The 22,922-nt window shown below is 30.3% G+C and overlaps 4 protein-coding genes across 4 annotated transcripts; 2 read left to right on the top strand and 2 right to left on the bottom strand.

Annotated features, from left to right (window-relative positions):
• Positions 1–8,153: 8,153 nt before the first annotated feature.
• On the bottom strand, positions 8,154–8,737 carry LOC108337734 (uncharacterized). The gene has a single exon (XM_017574316.2). It carries the CDS (start codon positions 8,514–8,516, stop codon positions 8,316–8,318), a length of 201 nt encoding a protein of 66 aa, XP_017429805.1. The 5' UTR covers positions 8,517–8,737; the 3' UTR covers positions 8,154–8,315.
• Positions 8,738–9,702: 965 nt separating this feature from the next.
• On the bottom strand, positions 9,703–10,508 carry LOC108337766 (chaperone protein dnaJ 11, chloroplastic). The gene has a single exon (XM_017574354.2). The coding sequence runs from the start codon at positions 10,418–10,420 to the stop codon at positions 9,995–9,997; it is 426 nt and encodes a 141-aa protein (XP_017429843.2). The 5' UTR covers positions 10,421–10,508; the 3' UTR covers positions 9,703–9,994.
• A 4,122-nt stretch (positions 10,509–14,630) lies between these two features.
• LOC108338383 (probable galactinol--sucrose galactosyltransferase 1) lies at positions 14,631–18,808 on the top strand. Its single transcript, XM_017575226.2, has 13 exons — positions 14,631–15,210; positions 15,379–15,629; positions 15,728–15,818; positions 16,066–16,114; positions 16,200–16,291; positions 16,377–16,484; positions 16,572–16,706; positions 16,787–17,197; positions 17,288–17,429; positions 17,531–17,598; positions 17,683–17,817; positions 17,986–18,203; positions 18,300–18,808. The coding sequence occupies exons 1-13, from the start codon at positions 15,020–15,022 to the stop codon at positions 18,677–18,679; spliced, it is 2,271 nt and encodes a 756-aa protein (XP_017430715.2). The 5' UTR covers positions 14,631–15,019; the 3' UTR covers positions 18,680–18,808.
• Positions 18,809–19,485: 677 nt separating this feature from the next.
• Positions 19,486–22,413, top strand: LOC108338385 (cytochrome c oxidase assembly protein COX15). Its single transcript, XM_017575227.2, has 7 exons — positions 19,486–19,801; positions 20,040–20,347; positions 20,860–21,085; positions 21,174–21,419; positions 21,498–21,608; positions 21,836–21,967; positions 22,067–22,413. The coding sequence occupies exons 1-7, from the start codon at positions 19,619–19,621 to the stop codon at positions 22,235–22,237; spliced, it is 1,377 nt and encodes a 458-aa protein (XP_017430716.1). The 5' UTR covers positions 19,486–19,618; the 3' UTR covers positions 22,238–22,413.
• Positions 22,414–22,922: the final 509 nt, after the last annotated feature.

Below are 22,922 nucleotides of genomic sequence, written 5' to 3'. Positions count from 1 at the left end.
ATAAAAAAACTAAAATATTCCTCATTACTGTACCACGCCACCATTGCTATTGCTCATGCCATTATTGCCACCATTGTGTCATCATAGTTACACCTATATTTTTCACTCTAAGGTTTTATTCACTGGAATGAATTTAAGAAGGAGTAATTGAATGAATTTGAGAAAATTTAAAGATAAATTTTATTGTTGTTTATTTGAGTGAATTTAAAGGTAAGGAAGAGTGTATTTGGAAATAAAGTTTGTAAAAATTAGTCTAAAATTTAATTGATGTGACATATTAAAAAAATTTACTCCCAAATTCATGTCCACTTACCGTTCAAATCCACTCAAATTCATTCAATTACTCCCCAAATTAATTCCAGGAACAATGCCTAGAGTTAAAAGTGTATTGTACAACGCATTTCATGCATTTAGAAAGTTTGTTTAAAAAATTCATCTTCGAATACTCGTTCTACAAGATCCTATATATTGGGAAAATTTATTCTGAAATTTTTGTTCAAAAAGGTTGTTCCGAAATTTTGTTTCAAAATTCTTGATCTAGATATTCCAGAAAACTTGTTCCTCGAGATTTATGGAACGGGCAATCTCTGGAAGTTACTTTTACCAAAGTAAATGCCATTTTAAAAATTAGAGGTGCAGTTAGAAATCATGGGGATAGTGGAAGTAAAACCCCACATTGTAAGCTTAATTTTGGAAAAATATTCTGAGGACAGGGATCAAAAATTCCCAAAAGTCTATGCTAAGGTGTAGGAAGAAAATCCTATTTAAAACTAAAGTGTTAAATATCCATGTCTTAGTATCTAAGAATAGTAAAAATGTTTCCGGATATTAACCGATAAAATTGGTGGCGAATAATTGATATTCAATGGATATTCATTAATAGCAGAAAATAAAATTTAATATATATTTTATTAACTTAAATTTAATTAAAATTAAATTTTAATTTTAATTTATATTTAATTTAATTTATATTTTATTTTAAAAATGTATAAAATAATTTTTTAAAATATTTATGAATATCTACGAATATTTATAAATTTTAAAACATCTGTAAATAATTTTTGGATCAATATTTGACAGATAAGTAACAGATAAATTATGAATTTTTATTTTTTTTCAGGTCGAATAATGGATAAACTCTCTGTATCCGACCCATTGTTATATAGATGTTTTAAGTGTTTTTTTAACTTTAAAGGAATATATGTTCTTTAAAAAAAATAAAGAAATTAGCCATTCACGTAGCCCTTGCGCTCGTATGACAAAGAATTAGCAACATAAATCAAGACCAGAAAAGCAGAAAAGGAGGACAAAATATTCTATTGGTTGAAAACAATGAAAACAAGAACAAAAATAAAAATGTCCTTAATAAGATACAATCCATTAAGGATGGTATTCTGAGTATATTATCCATGTTATAATATAACATCACATCATGGACCACAATCTCTAAGAAAAAAAGGCACAAATTGACCAAAAACTAATCACAAAAACATTGATTAATCCTCAATTAAGACTTGTACACATAGAAATAGTCCTTCTTATTCTTCATGCATACTTTGTCTTGGTCTCACATAATGTTCCGTTTACCATAAGTCAACTAATAAACACAAAGAGTAAAACTTATATAAAATAGCAAGACTCAACACCAGAAATTAAGCCCAAAAACGAAGTTAGAATAGGTTTTCTTTCCTCAATCTGAATCATTTCAGAATGAAGGTAATGAAGGTAATGAGAAATTAAGCCCAAAAACGAAGTTAAAATATTTTTTTATAAGTAAAATTATATGAAAAAAACATATTCATATTAAATATTCAATGTTTAAAAATCATGTTCTTTTATTTTAAGTATTAAATATTTAGAAAAAAAATCATAATAGTATAAATTTATATCAGAATATCAAATAATAATTAGATAAAAAAAATTATATATAAGTAAAATTTCATCACAACCAAAACATCAATACAGTTTGCAAAACATTAATAAAATAAAGTTTATAAAATTAAAAAGTACTTTTAAAAAATAATAAAAAGAAACAAATATTTAAGTTTAAATATATTTTAAATGTCTTTTTACTAATCTCTTTCCAATACACGGATAAAGATTATATTAAACAAATTACATAAAGACAAAATATTAAACTTAATAATAATTCAAATTTAGATATAATTTTTTTCATTTTTTAAATTTCAATGGTGTAAACAAGATTAATAACATTTGCATGGAATTATTATACTATAGTATATGAAAGATGTGTTAGAATTATACTTATGAGAATGAATTAGGAAACATAAGTGATTATATAAGAATTATCAAAAAAGTATTTTAAATAATAAAAATAAACAAAATAGAAAAATATTAAAAAATAAAAATAATTAAACAATTTCATAAACTATTGAATACATAAAGAAAAAAAATGTATAGTTAAGAACATGATAAAATAAAAAATACCTTAGAAATACGGAAAAACTTTTCATATATATAAAAATGATTGAACATTTGAGAAATACAAAGTTGTTTTAACAAAACATTTTTTTTCAAATAAAACAAATATATAAGGATCAAAAAGAATAAAAAGGAGTAAAAATAATCAAATGTGAAAACTAAAATTTATTTTATTCATTGAAATTGATAATACATAATTTAAACATAACCATTCAAAAAAAGATAATCAAATTGTGATAAGAGAAAAAATATATTTGAGTTGTGTATAGATTTTGTAAATATAGAACAAACCAAAACATAAAGAAAAGATGAAAATTATATATATATATATATATATATATATATATATATATATATATATATATATATTATTAGGTTTTTTAATATATATATATATATATATATATATATATATATATTCAAAAAAATTATATATATATATATATATATATATATATATATATATATATATTAGGTTATTTAATAAATTATTATTACTTTGTTAATTAAAATGGAGACTAAAAATATATTTAATTTTTAATATTATTTTATATTAACTATAAAATCTTAACATTTTTAATATTTGGAGATGATAATAAAATAGCACTCATGTCACCCAATTAATAAAAAGATTACAAACTTAATTAAAGAATGTAAAATTTTTAGTACTTAATATATAAAAGAAAATTAATAAAAATTGAATTAAAAATAAACTTCGAATAACTTATAAGTTAATTAAATCCTTAAAGCATAAAATTAAAAACATGCAACAAAAAAGAAAATCCATTTAATAATGGCATAGATAATATAAAAAACTCATTTAAAAACAAATTCAAAAATTCATTTAAAAAAATGGCACTGAAGCATCTTAATAGCCAATATATTTTCTTACGAACCTTGTGACTATAATACATATATAGGTTACACACAATAATAAATAGAAATACAATTAATAAATTACTTAAATTTCTTAATAAAATCATAAATTAAAAAAAAATGGTAAACGTTTTCGTTGCACAAACTTATTTTAGTCGTATCGAATTCTTTCAAAGACTTTCAAAGTAAGGGTTAGAGTAAGATGTGGTGGGATGACTTCCCATCACTAATATGAACGGAACAAGTTGTTTGAAACCTACGTAAATGGATTTATCATAAAACCAATTTAACAAACTCAATTTTTCGTGTATTTTTCAAACCACGTTATGGAACTCGTGTCTCTTATTTTTCTACTTGTAACAAGTCATACGAGATTAGATTTTCACTTTACAAAAATCCCCAAGAGATTAAGTCATGGATAAATAATTAGTAAAATTTCTTAAGATTTAAATTTTAAATAATTCAAATGTATATGTACAAATTCACAGATAAAAGAATTTAAAAATTATGGTAACAAAATTATTTTAAAATGCACATCTAGAATTAATTTTTTAAGGTTTTATACATAGACAATTTTATTATCGATCGTGCGTGAATTAATTAATTGACGTGTTTTTCATTTAATTAACAGTTCCAATATATATATATATATATATATATATATATATATATATATATATATAATCATAAATAAACACATTATCTTTAAAATGAAAAACAACTCAATATATATTTAGAAAAATACTATTTGACACTCACATTTTTTCTCTTAAAAATACTTACTTTTCCACTTTACAGTACATTATAATAATATAATAATGTATGCTAGAATTTTAAATGTAAAAAATAAAACAAATATGATTAAAATTGTATTATATTAAGTTGTCAAGTGAGTGTATTTTATTTGGTGAGTGTCAAAATAATACCACCCGTATATTTGTATAGAAAATTTCATCTCTCACATATCATGATTCCTGTCTCTTAATTCACTTTCTAAGTATCTCAAGAATGTAATAATCCATTATTAATTATTTTATATTTTATAATTAAGGATGATAATAGGACTAGTATGATTTTACTCTTTTCCTCCTTCTCAAAGTAAAAGTCGATAATAAATTATATTAGTATTCAATATATTTCAAGGAGATATACAAATAGAAGAAAAAAAAACTCAATCTAAAAAAAATATATCTATAATGGATCAAGCTATTTTAAAGATAATTATAAAAAGGTTATTTTTCATCTTTATTTTTTCTTAATCTAACATAGATATAAATTAATCGTCAATCATTTGAGTAAATCTCTTAAAAAAAGAACATCCATACAAAACATAGTTAATGATTTTGAATATATATATATATATATAGTTTCGTTTTAAAAAATCACAGTAAAATAACCTAATATCAAATGCTTTTAAACAGATTATAACGATATTAACAAATTTTAGATAATACAAATCAATTCTTCATGTATTGTTTATTTATTTATTATATTACAAATGTTTTTCATTTTTATATTTCTTTGATCTACGATTATTACTGTTTTATTTTTTTGAGTAAAATTTTTTGTTGATGATCTCGTAATACATAAAATGCATTTTAGAATGAATTTTTTATTACAGAATTTGTGAAACAAGTTTTATTTCATATTTTTCGAAACAGCAATGGAAACACACAAGTTATTATGAACTCAAAAATGAATTCTCGATACAATAATACAAATATCAACCCTCACGAACACTAATTTATATGAAAACAAAGAAATCCACAGAAGAACATAAGGATGAATTAGAACAATGGCGGTGGTGCATAACCGATGAAGGGCCTCCCTCCGGCACCGAAGTGCATCTCTCCGTAGGTGGCACCGCCGCAAGTGTTGCATTGACTACTGGCACTGACACTGGCAGCCTCTTTGAACATGAGAATTTTGGACAGTTTGGAATAAACGAAGAAGAATATGATGATAGCAGCTGCAATCACGGTGATGCAAATCATGCACACTCTACGAAACATCGTTGAGGAATTGTGAAGAAAATGTGGAAATGTGGAATTTATAAGAGGAAAGAAGAAGTGTGGAAATGTGGAATTTGAGGAATTATGAAGAAAATGTGGAAATGTGGAAAAGAAGAAGAAGAAGACGAAGGTGTCCCTACCATCCAATTCAGAAGTCCTCTATGGTCTAAAATGTTTGTGTGTGTGTGTGTATATATATATATATATATATATATATATATATATATATATATATATATATATATATATATATATATATATATATTTATGTTACTTTAAATTAAAATAATTGACTACTTTAAATTTAATTATTTTTAAATTAAACTAATTGTTTTCATTATTTTTTTAATGACTATTTATTTAAATTTAATTATTTTTTAAAATTAAATTAATCATTTATAATATTTATATTACAAAATATACATATATGCTTTCACTAGCGTTTCTGATATTATAAATAATAATAATAATAAACTTATTAATTTTTTATTTAAAAACTAATTATCTAAAATTTATTTTAAATTAATTATAATTAATTAGATTTTATTTTATATTAATTAATTTAAGTATAAAAATAAAATTATAATCTTACATTTTAATTTAGTAAAATATTTTTTTATCTATCACATACATCAAATCATTTACAAATTTCTATAATTTTCTTTTTGAAATATCTTCATTGTCTCTTTATCCTCTAGAACAAACATCATCACAATATTCTCTCTATTTCTCTAAACTTATATATTCAGTCTTTCTCAAATTCATTCTTAGAAGTAAACAAAATAAATATTCAAAATCTATTTTTGGATTTGAAAATATATTTCAGAACTATATCCTAAAATTTATTTTAAAAAACTATCTCATTGAGTGTTTTGAGGTATTTTCAAATTCGTTTTTTGTTTCAAAATGTCTAATCCAAAATTCATTGAAAACAATGAGATGTAGTGATAATTTTATCTTTTTATTATAATTTTAGTAAGAGGTAATTTTGGGTTTATGAATTTTATGGAAAAAAAAGGAGATGAAGGAAGAAAGAGGTAAAGATCAACACCACAGGCTGAAGCCCACTTGGTAATTAAATTAAAAATTCAGTGATGGGCTTAAAGTTTAGCCTCTTTCTTTCTGCACCCTAACAATTTCTGAATGTACCGTATGTCCTTTTAATTAATCATTTCATACTTCTTAAATTTGACTTTCTGAATTACGTGTAGTGAAAATTTTCCAAAATAAGATATTTAGAATTTTCAGAACAGAATTTTTGGAACAAGATTTCTAAAATAGGATTTTCAGAATAAAATTTATGGAATAAAATTTCCTAAATACAGGAAATTCATTTCAAAACAAGCTTTCTATAACAGAATATCTGGAACAAGCTTTTCCGAATATGTATGATCCCTTCTAGAATGAGCTTTATGGAATAAAGCTTCTAGAACATGTTTTCCCAAACAAATGAAATTTATTCTACAACGAGCTTTTTAAAATAAGTTTTTTTTTTTTTTTTAGAATGACTCTTTCTTCTTCCTTCCTCTCAAAGAGTGCAGTGAAAAATGGAGATACAGAGACGGCAGCTGTGGCGACGTGATGAGAGAGAATATTTTAGTTTTTTATTTATTTATTAGTATGAGATAAAATTAGTAATAATTGGGTGCAGGAAGAAAAATTCCTAAGTTTAATGGGATTGGGCTGAGTAGCATGAGGTGAAGCAATCAGCTAAGGGGTTTTCTTGCAGCTCTGCACCTCCAAATTTAAATATCAACCTACATATTATATATATTTAATCGATTTTAAAATCCGATTTTGAAATTTCTGCACGAAATCCGATTCTGGATTTTATCGAATTTTAAAATCTAGTTATGGATCTTTTCGAATTTTGAAATATGATTCTGAATTTTCTTAAAATCTAGTATTAACTGCATTTTAGTACCAATGGTTCTGAATTTTCTTAATTTCGAATTTTAAAATCTAGTTATTGGTATCTTTTAGTACCAATAAATAGGTGAAGTACTTCAACGTTCAAAATTCCTTTACTTTTTTTTATCTTTACTTTTCATCTTCTTCATTTTACCTGCATCAAACACTTACTCAAGTACCCTATTCCTTTATCTGTATTTTGGGATTCTTTTGAAGCAATTATTCAATCCATTCTGCTACTTCATTATTACAAACATTCAAATACCTTTATCTTAAAGTTTTAGAAAAGAAAATTCTACATAATTTTCACCAGAATTAACTGCATTTAGCTTATTCCAGACATAGAAAAGAGTGATGCCAACAAGAAACACTAAATACTGATATTCTGGTCGCAAAAAGCAGAATAGTGATTGATTCACAATTACGAGTGAATGGTGCAAATGATTAATCAAAGATGAGAAACACGCAAAGAACGAATATTTGGTGACAAGCCATGAAGAAAACCATCACAACTTAAACCCCTTTTTACGCAAAGAGTATATCCACTTTCCTGTTCAGTATTTGCTGACATAAACTCATCTTACTCATTTCACTTTCATATCATTTTCCCTTTTTCCTCATTCATTTTCAAAATCCTTACACATGGTAGTTTGAAATTCACATATATATCTAACTTTTTAACTTCAAATTTCTGCATTTACCCCTTTGATGTATCATCAATTTGATGTTTACCCAGAAGAGAAAAAACCTCTTGGAGTCAAAATAATTAGAAAAGCATCCAGCTTTTTTAAAATAATCAAGATAAATTAATGATTTTTTTTCCTCTTCATATGCTATAAAATAAACATGAATTCACCGAGATGGTTTCCAGAAACGAAACAGAATGACGTGATTATAAAAATAGTAACAGCATTGTAACCAAGACAGGTTATTATTAAATCAAACACGAATTCCCGATAAGGCGGTTGTTACAATACAAATATCAACCCTAACGAACACTAATTTATAAAAATAAAAAAAACCAATAAATCCACAGAAATTAACAAGAACGAAACAGAATAAGGAAAGGATGAACTAGAACAATGGCGGTGGTGCATAACCGATGAAGGGCCTTCCTACGGCGGCTCCGCCGCCGCAAGAATCGCAGTAACTGACAGTGTCTTTGATCTTGTGGAATCCATGCTTGAACACTCCGAACCCGAAGAGCATGCCGATGGCGATGACCACAAGAATCAAGCAAATGCAGAACATGCACACTCTTCCCCCACAACACATCTTTCAGCAGTGATCCACGAACAAACCAAAGTTTGAGTCTTTTTGTTCTGGGAATTTGGGATCTGGGAAATTCGGATGCTAAATTCGGTTGGGGAGAATTGTGAAGAAAATGCGGAATTTAAAAGAAAAGGGAAATAGGGAGAGGAAGAAGAAAGAAGGAAGAGATGCCAACGATGGTGTCCCTGTCACGAGTTGAAGACGTTTTGAAGCTTTGTTCGCTTATAAGAAAAGCTATCTAATCCATTACCAACAATATACCCTTTTTTTAAAAATAAATAAATAAAAAGAAAAGCAAAATAAAAATTTCTTTTTCTCAACTTTTTCGATCCAACACATTATAGCAGTAAAACCGATCATTAGGAGAATGCTATTAATTAACGAGATATTTTTGTAAACTTAAAAGTCATTTATTTAACCTGCTTAAAAAAAGACAATTAATTTAGGTTTATTCGAAAAGCTTCATTTAGAGAATAAAATTAATTTTTTTAATATTTAAATATTCGTAAGTGAAATGATGGGCATTTAAAAAATAAAAAATAAAAAATATGGGTTTTGATTGAAAGCGTGAAGGTTTAGTTGTGAAGTTTGATGGGAAATGTGTAAGGTGATGCGTAAAAGAAGAGTGGTGCAGTGGTTGAATCTATTGGGGAATGTTAATTCTGAAAGATACTACTTAATAATTAATTCTAGTGTTAATTAACCAAAATAAACCTCTCACATTTTTATTTCCATTCAAGGCCCAAAAAACATGGGCTTGTTTAGTCCAAACAACAATCTGGGCCTTTCTTTATGCACCCCTATTATTACTACCGCACCCCAAAAGTATTACGTATATTTTACCCTCGCACTTGTTTTGGGCCTTCAACGTTGTTGTTCTCCATTTTTTGTTCATTAGAGTAATTTGATTGTTGGTAATTGCACATCACGATGACAGTTTCATGATGGACTACTCTTTTATTTTTTAGAATATATTAAAAATAGTTTTGAAAAATGTTACATTTTGTGATGCAAGATTTTAATATGGAATAATCAAATTGAGACAATGTTAATTAATTTTAAACAATACACCATGAAATGCTTATTTCAAAATCCATCTATAATGTATAAATTGGAAACTTTTAAATACATTTGGATAATGCTTATTTCTAACTAACATAGCCAATGTAACATAATAAACAGAATAAAATGTCAAAACCATTTTATCTCAATACATTAATATATGGCCTTCCAACTGAAAAAAAAGAAGTAACATTTTATAATGAATACAATATTTTACCTCTATGCAAAAAATTGTATTAGCCATCAGATCCCTATTCATAATAGAACACTGATGACACTGAACATTGAGGCAAGCACAAGAAAAAAAAAGTAACAAAATGGGTTAAAATGTAATTTACAGACTCTTTTTTTTTCTTACTAACATTTTTTTTCTGTTCATTTTTCTTTTGTTCTGATGAACCCATAAATTTGTTAAAAATCTACCAGCACTGATCCGTTTCCCACTTGCGGGTCTGGTAGTACAACCGGGAAGACCCATCGGGGGCCACCAAAGAAGTGAAGGAGCCACTACCGCCACGCGCCGCCGTCAACGACAGATCGTACACGGCTCTCGCCGACGGATCCGACAGCGTCTGGTACGCGTCGTGGATCTCGATGAAGTCCCTTTCGTCCGATTCCGATCGCCGGAGCGCGGAATCAGGGTGGTACACCTTCGCCAGGTTCCGGTACGCCGATTTTATCTCCACCGCCGACGCGTTCTGCTTGATCCGGAGAACTTCGTAGAGGCTCGCCGGCCTCCGGGAATCGATCGTCGCCGTGAATGCCCTGACCGTCGTGACACTGGCCGGAGATCGGAGAGTCGTGGTAGGTCCGGCGAATGGTGTGAGATTTAGGATTAATGGCATTGGGATATTTTGCAAGGAGGGGTAAAATGGGAAACAAGAATGTATGGTTGATGTTGGTCTTTGTATGCATTGCGATGACGAGAAGGGAGATGGCTTTATATGACCGTCAAGAATTAGAAGGGTATATCAGTCATTTAAGTGGCACCTGGTATTGTGTTGTTGCTCAAACACACCTGCATCATGGTTTTGCAAAAGTTTCTAGAAGCTACTCCACCTTGCTTTTTTTTTTTTTTTCTTTTTTTATGATAATTATAATTTTTTTTTACCAGAGTTAAGAAACCGAGAAGCGTGTGGGACAGAAAAAAATAAAAAATAAAAAAGTGGAGTGAAATAATTTTAGAAAAATGATATAAAAAATTGGAGCTTTTATTTCTTTTTATGAATGGATCTTGAACATTGACTAATTGAGGAGAATAGTATAAGAGTGAAGCTTCCTAGCATATAAATTGGTATTTGAATTCAAGATTGTGCGATGTTTTTTATTTTACAGTTTAATTGGAAAGTGCTGTATATGGTCATGCATTATGGTTGCGGCAAGATTTATGACAAAGCATGAAAAGTGATTATTAAGTATTTTGATGAAGAAAAAAGGAATTAAGAAAATGACTTATTGTGCACGCAGAAGCTGAATTAGAAACTTAGAACAATAACTTGTTTTTTTCCAGTTACAGTGGGCGCCATTACCATTATTGTACACTATATTATGCAGAAACAGTAGGGTGGCAAATCACAAATCAACCTTCTTAGCCATAATTCAGTGGATGAAATTGAACAGAAGCAGAAAAAACCATGTACTTACCAAAAAGGTAAGAAGAACAATGGAATAAGTATGTGGGTCTCTCACTTTAAGAGTATATAATGGTAATATACCACTTTAAATTTTCACTTTTTTTTATTATATCTTCTTTTTAAATTGATCTAGTTTTGTCATCAACCCGCGATATTTACACAAAAGATGACGATTTGAACGTTTAAGATAAAATGAATTTCACTGAAACATCAAATTTAGCTAATTTTAAAAATGGGAAACAGAAAATTTTTGTTAACTTAGAAACATGATAAGATTAAAGTCTATCTATTTTAAACTAAAAGAACAAAAATGCAATTAATTTAAATTAAATATATATTTTTTAAATGTTTCTCTTTTAGTTGTAGAAATCGGAAGGAAGAGTAGTGAACTGTTTGAACCCATAAGTTGAAAAATCTTCATTGATTTTCTTGAGTTTAATCTATTGATAACGAGGGTCTCTACATCAACCCATATTACTCCATGTTCTATCACATTTTTTAAAAATTTTAAAACTATTTTTTATATTTTAAAATATTTTATACTTCACATTTTTTCTTCAATATCAACATTTATTTGTGAAAAAAATACTTCAACGAATATGTCACATTCGTGATGTCGCTACATCTATTCAAGTTTTTTTCTTAATTTTTCGTTTATTAATTTAATATTTTTTATATAATTAATTAAACAGATATGCTACATCCGTTAAGGTTTTTTTATTTTTTTATTTTTTTATTTTTTTAGTTTATTAATTTATTATATTTAAAATTAATATATAAATATTATTTAATTTTATTTTAAATTTATTACATAATTATATATAAATTAATTTTATTTTATTTAATAAAATAATTATTATTAATTTAATTTATATATTATTATTTAATTTATTATTATAATATTTTCATATTATTAATTAAACAGACGTGGTCAAATATTAGATTTTTTAAAAGTTATTAATATATTATATTTTAAATTAATATATAAATATTATTTAATTTTATTTTAAATTTATTAAATAATTATATATAAATTAATTTTATTTTATTTAATAAAATAATTATTATTAATTTAATTTTTATATTATTATTTAATTAATTATTATAATATTTTTATATTATTAATTAAACGGATTGTTACATTCGTAAGTTTTGTTTGTTTTTTAGTTTATTAATTTATTATATTTTAAATTAATATATAAATATTATTTTATTTTATTTTAAATTTATTATATAATTAGTTATTGTTGATTTGTTGTTATTTTTATTTTGCGATTTCATGGGAGAGGAAGTGCAAGGCCCAAAACGATAAAACGAGTGAGGAAGATCCATATCCGTTTCACCTTTAATAAATACTAACATTCGTTACTGAATGCTCATATCTAACGGATGCTGACATCTGTTGATGAATGCTCATATCTGACGGATGCTGACATCCACTTAAGAGTAACATCTTTTATGCACCAGGAGTTTTGGAATTGGGTTCAATAACAACTACGGTGCGATGATGCTATTGGGAGAGAGACAAAACAGAACCGATATTCTTAAGAAGGACAATTCCTTGTGTTGCAACTTCAAGAGCCAGTTATTGATGGGTGACAAAAGTAAGAGAGTGAGTGAAGAAAATGGAAAAAGAAGGAGAAGAGGGGGTGGGTGTGCTAGAGAGTAAAAAATTAGGATTTTTAATTAAAATATAAAAAGTGATAGATAAAAGTGAAAAAAAATTAATCTAGAAATATTTTTTAAAAATAAATAAATTAGGGAGACGCAGAAAAAAACTGTCGTAGTGAAAGGAACACTACTCTAACAAAATAAGTTAAAGCCCAAATAAGATTTGTTGGATTTAGTTTCAAATTTTTATTCAACAATTCCTTGTATATATTCAGAAATATATGGAAATAATAGCATTCCTTCTTATTTACAGTAGCATTGGATTACTTATTCCTACCTTTACAAATCAAAGGGTTTGAATTTTAATGACAAATTTAAAACTTTTCTCAGTTCAACTTTAAATACCAAATGCCACGTGGGATCTGAGGTGTGAAAAAATCATAATTTTCGCACAGTTATTATTACTTTTTTTTTATGTGGTCATTCTCTTTATTTTTGTTAAAAAACAATTATATATAGAGACGACAACGAATACAAATTGGGTCTCCGTAAGATGAAAATTCAATCCAATTACATACGTATAGTATCGGTTTAAAAAATATTTTACGGATATTTTAAAACTACAATTATTACCCATAAATATTTTTAAAAATATATTTTATACATTTTAAAATAAAATTAAATAAAATTATAAAAAAGTATAAATTAAATTAAATTAAATTAAATCAAATATAAATAAAAATATAATTTTAATTAAATTTAATCTAAAAATATGAATTAATTTTGTTTTTAATTAAATTAAATTTAATAAAATATAAATTAATTAATTATTTTTTATTTTTATGAGTAAATATAGGTAATATAATACTTGCATTCATCGTAAAAAATATTAAAATATACGTTCCGTATCTATGCATAATAAATATCCACAAATTTCAATTATTTATTGGTGGATACCTTATCTAATTTTTTTTTTAATCCTTAATTATTTGAGTTGTTCTTGTGTCAGTCCAATGAACACAACTTCAAAAAACATGGAATTGAATTGAAGTGAAGTGAAATGCATGTACATCAGAACCTCATCTCAAATTGCACCTAAAAAAAATATCAGAAAAAACGCCACACCAAAACGTCACGTGTACCTACGCCGTACCGGATTATTCATCGTCTTTTACCTTATTTTTTTACACGCACCAAACGATAATTTCTTGAAAAGGCGTCACATGGACCCCATCTTCGATACGCCACGTAGGTCATTTCACCACTCACGCATCACGACGCATAGATTTTTCTTCCGTGACAATAATACGCTGTTTCGCCCTTCCACCACTCTTTATACACCTCATCGGCCTTGTCATATCCAGTTACCCAATCAACCCACAAGTATCAGGTACCGTGGGGTCCACATACAATTTGCTCTACTAAAATCACCGTATTATTTATTAAGTTTTAATTCATAATAATAAATATTACATCGTTTTATTTATTCTTAAATGCAATATTGATTTAAAAGTGAAAAATATCTATGTTACTAATTAATAATTGAAGAGATAATCTATGTCAATTATGTTTTGAGAATCGTATGGTAATGAATAAGTGCATTATTTAAATGTGTACAAAAAGGTCATTGAAACTTGAAAGATGTGATTGCAATTTTTTTAAGCTTTTTTACAGCTAAGGTTTGGACGGATGCTTGCTTTTATGATTAGCCGACCTTTTAATCATACATTGTAAAACCAAAAATAGTGTAAAAGGACAAGACCACATCCAAAGTATATATAATCTGTTTTTGTCGTGTTGGCTTCATCGTAAATGATAAAGCAAGACATGTCCATATGAATATTTGTAGCAGCAAAATTTCATGAAAAAGAGAGAATTTCATCTGGGAGTGGCTATTTGATAGCATGGTATGGATAATTGATGGATGATAATGCATCATCATGAAACAGTTCCTAACAATTTGGGTACCTCAAGCTGACACAGCTTTACGTGTATTATCATTATCCTGTTGCTATAAATACGCTTAGCTTTCCTTCCAGTTCTGCATATGCATTGTTTCTCACTTGGATTTGGAACAAGCAACAGTGTGAGGTTGCGGTGCTGTGTGTGCTGCAATTTCATTTGATAGTGCTGGTGATTTGAATCGAACCATTTCGAGGGTATGAGTTTTTGCTTTATTGATTCGTCAAGAGTAGAAAGATGACTGTGGGGGCAGCGATATCTGTTGCAGATGGAAACTTGATGGTGTTGGGGAAGAAAGTGCTGAGCCATGTCCATGAAAACGTTGTTGTTAGCCCTGCATGTGAGGGTGCGTTGCTCAATGGGGCATTCATTGGGGTTGAATCCCATCAAAAGGGTAGTCGCACAGTCTTCCCAATCGGCAAGCTTGAGTATGTACTCTTCTCTTTTCTGTACAAATTCTCTTTTTATCATCTGTTGTTTTTTATTATTCTTTTCATGTTAGTGTAAGATAAAATGGTGGTAATAATAATATCGAAAGTCACTGCATTTTTGAATTTCTGATCCTAGGATGATGATTTTTGTTTGTTTCATTCCAGGGGGTTGCGGTTTATGTGTGTTTTCCGGTTCAAGATGTGGTGGATGACGCAGAGAATGGGCACTTGCGGACAAGAAGTTCCCTTTGAGACGCAGTTCTTGCTTGTTGAAGCACAAAGTGGCTCTGATATTGATGCAGAAGAAGACCAATCTGCTGCTACCTATGCAGTTTTCTTACCCCTTCTGGAAGGAGATTTCAGAGCAGTTCTTCAGGGGAATGATCAAAACGAGATTGAGATCTGTGTGGAAAGTGGTATGTGCTCTTCAAAAGAAAAACAAAAAGAGATTATTCACAAATCTGTAGTGATTTTTGCTGATGTGCAAAGTGATGAAATCTATTTCTTACTGCAGGTTGTCCCGCTGTGGAGGACTTCGATGGGTCTCATTTGGTTTATATCGGAGCTGGATCCGACCCTTACGAAGTCATTACAACTTCTGTCAAGTGAGTTGCAACCTTTCAAAAAATTTCCGTGTTTTCTCTAATTCTTAGTTTATGTCAGTGAGAACTGTTATTATAAAAATTGAGTTTTGAACTCTGTTCATTACTATCAGGATCTAGTTTTAAAGATTAATCTTCTGAAGTAATACTTTTGTTTTCTAGTTAATCTCGTTTTTGGATGTGCAATGTTATATATGGATGTCTAAACAACTCAAATTATTGATTTTATTGTTTCTGTAATCTTGTTCAGAGCTGTGGAGAAACACTTACAGACCTTTGCTCATCGCGAGCGAAAGAAGGTACATTCCATAGACAGTTCTGTCTAACACTGCATCATAAAGTTCATTACCTCTAATTTATCGTTTTTTTCCCACTCATATTCAGATGCCAGATATGTTGAACTGGTTTGGATGGTGTACATGGGATGCTTTCTACACTAATGTCACTTCAGAGAATGTGAAGCAAGGATTACATAGGTGGGTACTTCTTTCCAAGACCATGATCATCCTATGATATACATGCACAAACAGACATTAATTTGAGTGTTGCATAATTTTGCAGCTTCGAGAAAGGTGGAATTCCTGCCAAGTTTGTTATAATTGATGATGGCTGGCAATCTGTTGACATGGACCCCAATGGTACTGAATGGAAATCTGATCATGCAGCCAAGTGAGTATTCTTTTCTAAGTTCAATTATCAGGTTGTAATTCCATCCCTTGTTCACTAAGCTCACTTTCTTGCTTTCATATCAAACAGTTTTGCAAATCGCTTAACCAACATCAAAGAGAATCACAAATTTCAGAAGGATGGCAAAGAAGGTGAAAGAGTAAATGACCCAGCTCTGGGACTTCGTCATATTACCAATGAAATCAAACAAGAGCATTATATAAAGTATGCCATTTTCATTTCATTTCATTTCTTCTGTTTCTTCATATTTCAGTTCACTCATGCTTTCGACAAATCTTCCCCAGGTACGTATATGTGTGGCACGCAATAACAGGATATTGGGGTGGTGTTAAGCCTGGGGTGACCGGCATGGAGCACTACGACTCAAAGATGGCCTTCCCTGTCTCATCTCCTGGAGTTGAGTCAAATCAACCAGATGAAGCTTTGGCAACCATTGCCATCAATGGGCTTGGCCTTGTGAATCCCGAGAAAGTTTTTCACTTTTATGATGAACTTCACTCGTATTTGGCATCTGCTGGTGTTGATGGTGTCAAGGTTGATGTTCAGAATATCCTTGAAACTCTTGGAGCAGGACATGGTGGGAGGGTGAAACTTGCAAGAAAATACCACCAAGCATTAGAGGCATCAATTTCCAAGAACTTCCCTGATAATGGAATCATCTGTTGCATGAGTCACAACACTGATGGACTATACAGGTATGAATTGCTTATGAAACGTCAGTGAATTCTTTAATTAATGGTACACTAGATTTATTGATGATTTTCTTAATGAATTTACTTGTGTAGCGCAAAGCGTTCAGCTGTTATTAGGGCATCAGACGATTTCTGGCCAAGAGACCCTGCTTCCCACACGATTCACATTGCATCGGTGGCTTACAATACTATTTTCCTTGGTGAATTTATGCAGCCAGACTGGGATATGTTTCATGTAAGTTATCAACTATAGGATCCTTCATTTTTCTGTTAGTGAAAAAAAAAGGTATTCTCATGCTTAAGCTGGAACTGATTAACATTTTCTGTGATATGTAGAGCCTGCATCCAATGGCTGAATACCATGCAGCAGCACGAGCTGTAGGAGGATGTCCAATTTATGTCAGGTGATGGAGATTGTAACTTTCTTTTCAATACTTATTTAATTTCATAATTGATATCTTACTTGGGGATGTTGTTATATTCTGCAGTGACAAGCCAGGACACCATGACTTTGATCTTTTGAAGAAACTTGTACTACCTGATGGTTCTATTCTGAGAGCTAAACTTCCAGGAAGACCAACAAAGGATTGTTTATTTACTGATCCAGCCAGAGATAGAAAGAGGTAATGAATTCAAAGTGATTTGGTTACCTATATTATATACTTAACCCATAACGAACAATATCTTATATGGAGATCTATGTGTGTTGAACCTTTCTAGATACACTCTAGTGGAATAAAGCATGAACCCATAATTGTATTTTACTTACCCTCTTGGATGCTCTTTTACAGTCTCCTGAAGATTTGGAACATTAATGATTTTTCTGGAGTTGTTGCGGTATTCAATTGCCAAGGAGCTGGGTGGTGCAAAGTTGACAAGAAAAACCTTATCCACGATGACAATCCAGACACTGTCACAGGTTTCATTAGAGCTAAAGATGTTGACTATTTATCTAGGATAGCAGATGATAAATGGACAGGAGATGTCGTTCTATATTCCCATCTGGGTGGTATGTTTTTGGTTTGACAAGACATTTACAAAGATTATATATGTTAACCAAACTTTCCTTTTTGAGTAATGTTCTTTTCATGATGTCAATTTGTAGGAGAAGTGGTTTACCTTCCAAAGGATGCAACCCTCCCAGTGACGTTGAAATCCAAAGAATATGAAATTTTCACAATAGTTCCGGTCAAGGAATTGAGCAATGACATCAGATTTGCTCCTATTGGTTTAATAAAGATGTTCAATTCAGGAGGGGCCGTCAAAGAATTCTTCAGTTGGAGATCTAATGAAAGTACAAATGTAACCATGAAAGTTCGTGGTTGTGGCCAATTTGGTGCTTATTCATCAGCTCAGCCAAAGTTAATAAGTGTCGATTCAGAAGAGGTAGAATTCCGGTATGAGGAAGAAACTGGATTGGTGACTGTTGAATTGAGGGTACCCGAGAAAGAGTTATACCAATGGAGTATTTCCATTGATTTTTGAATCAAGGACTTTGTCTACTTTTAATGCATATCCATAGTTCATGACAAGTTGACGAATGTACGTGGACCAGTGGACTAAGAACAGTAAAATTTAATCAGAAGCAATAAATGAATATCACAAATTTCTCAACCTATTTCTTGTGTTATACTTCAGCAAAATGTAATTGCAGTCTTTGCATTGATCTCCATATACAGTGTTAAATGATTGCTCTTGGTTTTATTCGGTTATGCTTGATTTCTTAATTGAAGAATCATAATGGCTACTATAATTAGGCCTTAATCGAACCATTTCATCTCTAGCCTAAACTCATTACTAACTACATCAAAGCTTGCAATTGTTTTCTAATATAACTTGACAGACAGCAGAAAAAATAACAGAAAAGATGAAAGAGCTTTTTGTGCCATTCTTAAAACTGAAAACACAGAAGTCTAATACGAAGATTAAGACATCAAATGCAAGGTAAGGACATGTTTTAGGCCTAGAATACACCACTAAAAATCTCATGTTTAATCTGACTGGAGTTAAGGTTTGATTTCTTTTTCACTAGAAATGCCATCAATCACATTTTAAACATTGTGAGGTGCAAAGAATACTCCAATATTTAAAACAAAAAAGTTAAAATAAGGCTATAACCCACAATTACCGCCCACAGGCCACAAATTCTTTTTATTTTTTTACTTTTTTATGCTTTTCTTTTGAGAAATATATTTATACAAATATGAATAATACAAAATGATAAGAAGAAGAAGAAAGAGTAGTTCAAAAAGCTATGATTAATATAATTCATATTATTTTGAGGGCATGGAAGGTTAAAATTTGGAGTTTAGGTCTACAAAACGACACGTCAGTGTGGGCGTTAGCAGTGTTCCTTTGGGTTTGGCAAAACAAAACCTTGGTTAAACCCTGATTGAAATTTGCAAGTTGCAAGTTGCAAGAGAGATGTTTGGGAGGGGAACGGTGTGGTCAGTGTTGAGGCGCGGCAAAGAAGCAATCGGAATTCCCAAGCTAAGAGGAACGACGACGTCTTTCTCTTCTTCAACCCAAACACCAGCTTTGAAGTTTCTAACCCCTCCCGTCGCCACCCATTACATTTATGCTTTCCGATCGCAACTTATTCCCAAGGTTTCCGCACTTTCTCCTTCTTTTCTCATATGGGTTCTCTTCAATTTTCAATTTTTATGAACTTGTATGACCTATGGTGATCTCTTCCTTTACTTCATATGTCCACTATCATTCCTAAATGTTAAATTTCTGCGCCATTATGGGAAGATTGTTACTGTTCTTCATTTTTAATTAGTCCCTTGTGATCTTATCTGCGGATGCTTGTTCTGAGGAAGTTGTGTTGTGAGGATGCTTTTAGGGTCATCATGTTCGTGTATCATACACAAGGAATTTTTCTAAGATGGTGGCTGCTGGGGCTCAACACAAGGAAGAGGGATTGAAGCTACTTGTGAGTGGGGGTTCTCATGCACAGAAAATGGTTGGAATATGGCTCTTTGGCTCTGCAGCATGGGTGTTCAGCATGGTGATGCTTGGGGGTTTAACCAGACTCACACGATCTGGTCTTTCAATGACTGATTGGAAATTCACCGGCACTCTCCCTCCTTTGACAGATGAGGAATGGTTGCAAGAGTTTGACAAGTATAAGGAGTCACCTGAGTACAAACGGTAAGCTGCAAACATTTGCTACATCTGACTGAGCATATGCCACCCCTTTAGTTTCTTCATCAACTTATTAAATGCATCAAGGGTCTGTTTTTTCTGGGTGAAAAGATACACAAAGTCATCAATTAATGTAAATAAGTCCTTTTGTGACTTATAAAATCAAATATAAAAATTAAATAATTAAAATTCAAGGAATAATGTTTCATACAACTGTGCTCAAACTTCATTATAAAATTAAGGTCGTTAAATAATAGTTCAAACTTAATCACTGCAAGAAAAAATAACCAGCATGATTGTGTGATTCAGAGTATGACAGTAATGGAGAATAGATGAGTGACTGCATTAATCAGTTTTTAAAATAGCCTTTTGGAACTGTGCCAATGGACAGGCTCGTTTTACCTTTCAAGCTTTTATCAGAATCTACAATTTTAAGTATTGGTTCTTATGAATGTCATGACAGAGCTTAGTGGTTCTTATGAATGTCATGACGATAATTAGTTTTGCTCTTGTTGCAGTGTCAACAGAGGCATGAAGATTGAAGAATTCAAATTCATCTATTGGATGGAATATGCACATCGTATGTGGGGAAGGGCATTAGGAGTTATGTTTGCTTTGCCATATTCATATTTTCTTCATAAAGGGTATATTACCCTGAGATTAGGACTTAGACTCTCTGCTCTTTTTGGCCTGGGTGCTGGCCAGGGTCTCATTGGTTGGTGGATGGTCAAAAGTGGTTTAGAGGTTGGAACATAAATAATATAAATTTCTCTTTGTTTGAAGTTAAAATTGACCCACTCTGTCAGACTCTAATAACGTTTTCTTTCCTTAGGAACCACCATCTGAATATTCTCAGCCAAGGGTAAGCCCTTATCGTCTAGCAGCTCATCTTACATCAGCATTTGCTATTTACTGTGGCCTCTTTTGGACTGCACTTTCTGTTGTTTTGCCTGAACCACCCACTGAATCCCTGACATGGGTTCGTGGGGCAGCTAAAGTGAGGAGATTTGCATTGCCTATCAGCGTGCTTGTTGGTCTTACTGCTGTCTCTGGTGCATTTGTTGCTGGAAATGATGCTGTATGTTCTCTTATTCAATAGTTTCTGGCCTTCCGTTTTTATTTGAAATGATCACTCCGCTTACATTTGGATTTCCAGGGGCATGCATTCAATACTTTTCCAAAAATGGGTGATACGTGGATACCGGAAGACATTTTTGTAATGAAGCCTCTGATTCGAAATTTCTTTGAGAATACATCAACTGTACAGGTAAATAATACATGTTGACATCTCTGGAAAGTAAAAAATAGTAACACCTTTGTTTTCTTGATTCTTCTTTTGGTTGGATTTATGATCGCTTTTCAAGATTTGAGAAATTTTAACTGAATGAAGTGTTGGAAATAATCTATGTTTGGAGTTGGTAGTAGTAAATTTATCCTCATTGGCAGCAAAAGTTTAACAACATGAAATTCTGATAAGTGTTCTCTCCTTGACAGCTTGATCACCGTATACTTGCAACTGCAACTCTGGTTTCAGTGGGAATTTTATGGTGGTCAACAAGAAAGCTGGACCTACATCCTGCTATACGATCTGTGATTGGAGGCACTGTTGGCATGGCAGCTCTTCAGGTAATGATTTCAATTTGCAGTTTTATATTGAACACGAAGATGATAATAGACAGAAGAAATAAGAAGAAAGACATTATGGTGGTGTTTGCATGGTTACAGGTCACCTTAGGAATTTCAACTCTTCTTTCATATGTTCCTGTTTCACTGGGCACTGCTCATCAAGCTGGAGCCTTAACACTTCTGACATTTATGTTACTGCTTAATCACACCGTTCGAAGGCCATCTTTGTCCCTTCTCAAATCTCTGCCACAAGTTGTCAAAACATACTAATTGTTTCTCAGTATTATATTGCATCAAGAATTACCCTTTGAAGTTGACAAGTGCTGACACTATTAATTTTTCCATGCTAAGTTTGCCATTGAGTTCATGGTTCAATTTTCCGTTGTTAGAATCTTCTGTCTTTGGTTTCTGCATTTGAAGCCATGATAATGCAACTGGTTTGTTAATTATGCCATCTATTATTTTTGTAATGTAGGCTAAATATTATTATAGAGAATAATTATGTTAATTGTAACAAGTTAGAAGCAGCAGAATCCATGATCTTCCAATCCTGATGATGGCTTTTTCTTCATTTAATTGTTGGTTTTATCATTATTTTTCCTTAAAAGCAAAATATGGTGGTGATTCTTATTACAGAGTATTTCTATTTTATTGTGGCACAAGTTCATAAAACAAATTCAAACGTAGAACTAATAAAAGTCATGGTACCTAGAACTACTTAAGATTACTAATATAAGAAAAAGCAAATTTATATAACAATTTGTGATTGGATAATAATATAAAAAGCTTTTACTCAGTTAATGTGTTCACAAATTACTTTAAATCATATTCTATTAGGTTAGTCACTCTAAGTTATATTTTATTAGGTGTTTTTTATGTCAGGAAGATTCATATTTATGAGTGTTATCCAAATTATTGGAATGTAATATGGTGTAAAATTTATAATCTTTGATCT

This window comes from Vigna angularis, chromosome 7 (assembly GCF_016808095.1).
Source record: "Vigna angularis cultivar LongXiaoDou No.4 chromosome 7, ASM1680809v1, whole genome shotgun sequence".
In the NCBI taxonomy this organism is placed as follows: domain Eukaryota; kingdom Viridiplantae; phylum Streptophyta; class Magnoliopsida; order Fabales; family Fabaceae; genus Vigna; species Vigna angularis.
Note: the sequence above shows the minus strand (reverse complement) of the source record. Positions and strands in the feature narration are given on the sequence as shown.

Excerpts from the sequence above, each read along its gene's own strand:
- LOC108337734 (XM_017574316.2), bottom strand. The coding sequence starts at position 8,516 with ATGTGTTGTGGGGGAAGAGTGTGCATGTTCTGCATTTGCTTGATTCTT.
- LOC108337766 (XM_017574354.2), bottom strand. The coding sequence starts at position 10,420 with ATGCCATTAATCCTAAATCTCACACCATTCGCCGGACCTACCACGACT.
- LOC108338383 (XM_017575226.2), top strand. The coding sequence starts at position 15,020 with ATGACTGTGGGGGCAGCGATATCTGTTGCAGATGGAAACTTGATGGTG. Across the intron at positions 17,818-17,985 it reads CCAGCCAGAGATAGAAAGAG|TCTCCTGAAGATTTGGAACA; the intron begins GTAATGAATTCA and ends GCTCTTTTACAG. Across the intron at positions 18,204-18,299 it reads TCTATATTCCCATCTGGGTG|GAGAAGTGGTTTACCTTCCA; the intron begins GTATGTTTTTGG and ends GTCAATTTGTAG.
- LOC108338385 (XM_017575227.2), top strand. The coding sequence starts at position 19,619 with ATGTTTGGGAGGGGAACGGTGTGGTCAGTGTTGAGGCGCGGCAAAGAA. Across the intron at positions 21,086-21,173 it reads TGGTCAAAAGTGGTTTAGAG|GAACCACCATCTGAATATTC; the intron begins GTTGGAACATAA and ends TTCTTTCCTTAG. Across the intron at positions 21,609-21,835 it reads AGAATACATCAACTGTACAG|CTTGATCACCGTATACTTGC; the intron begins GTAAATAATACA and ends TCTCCTTGACAG.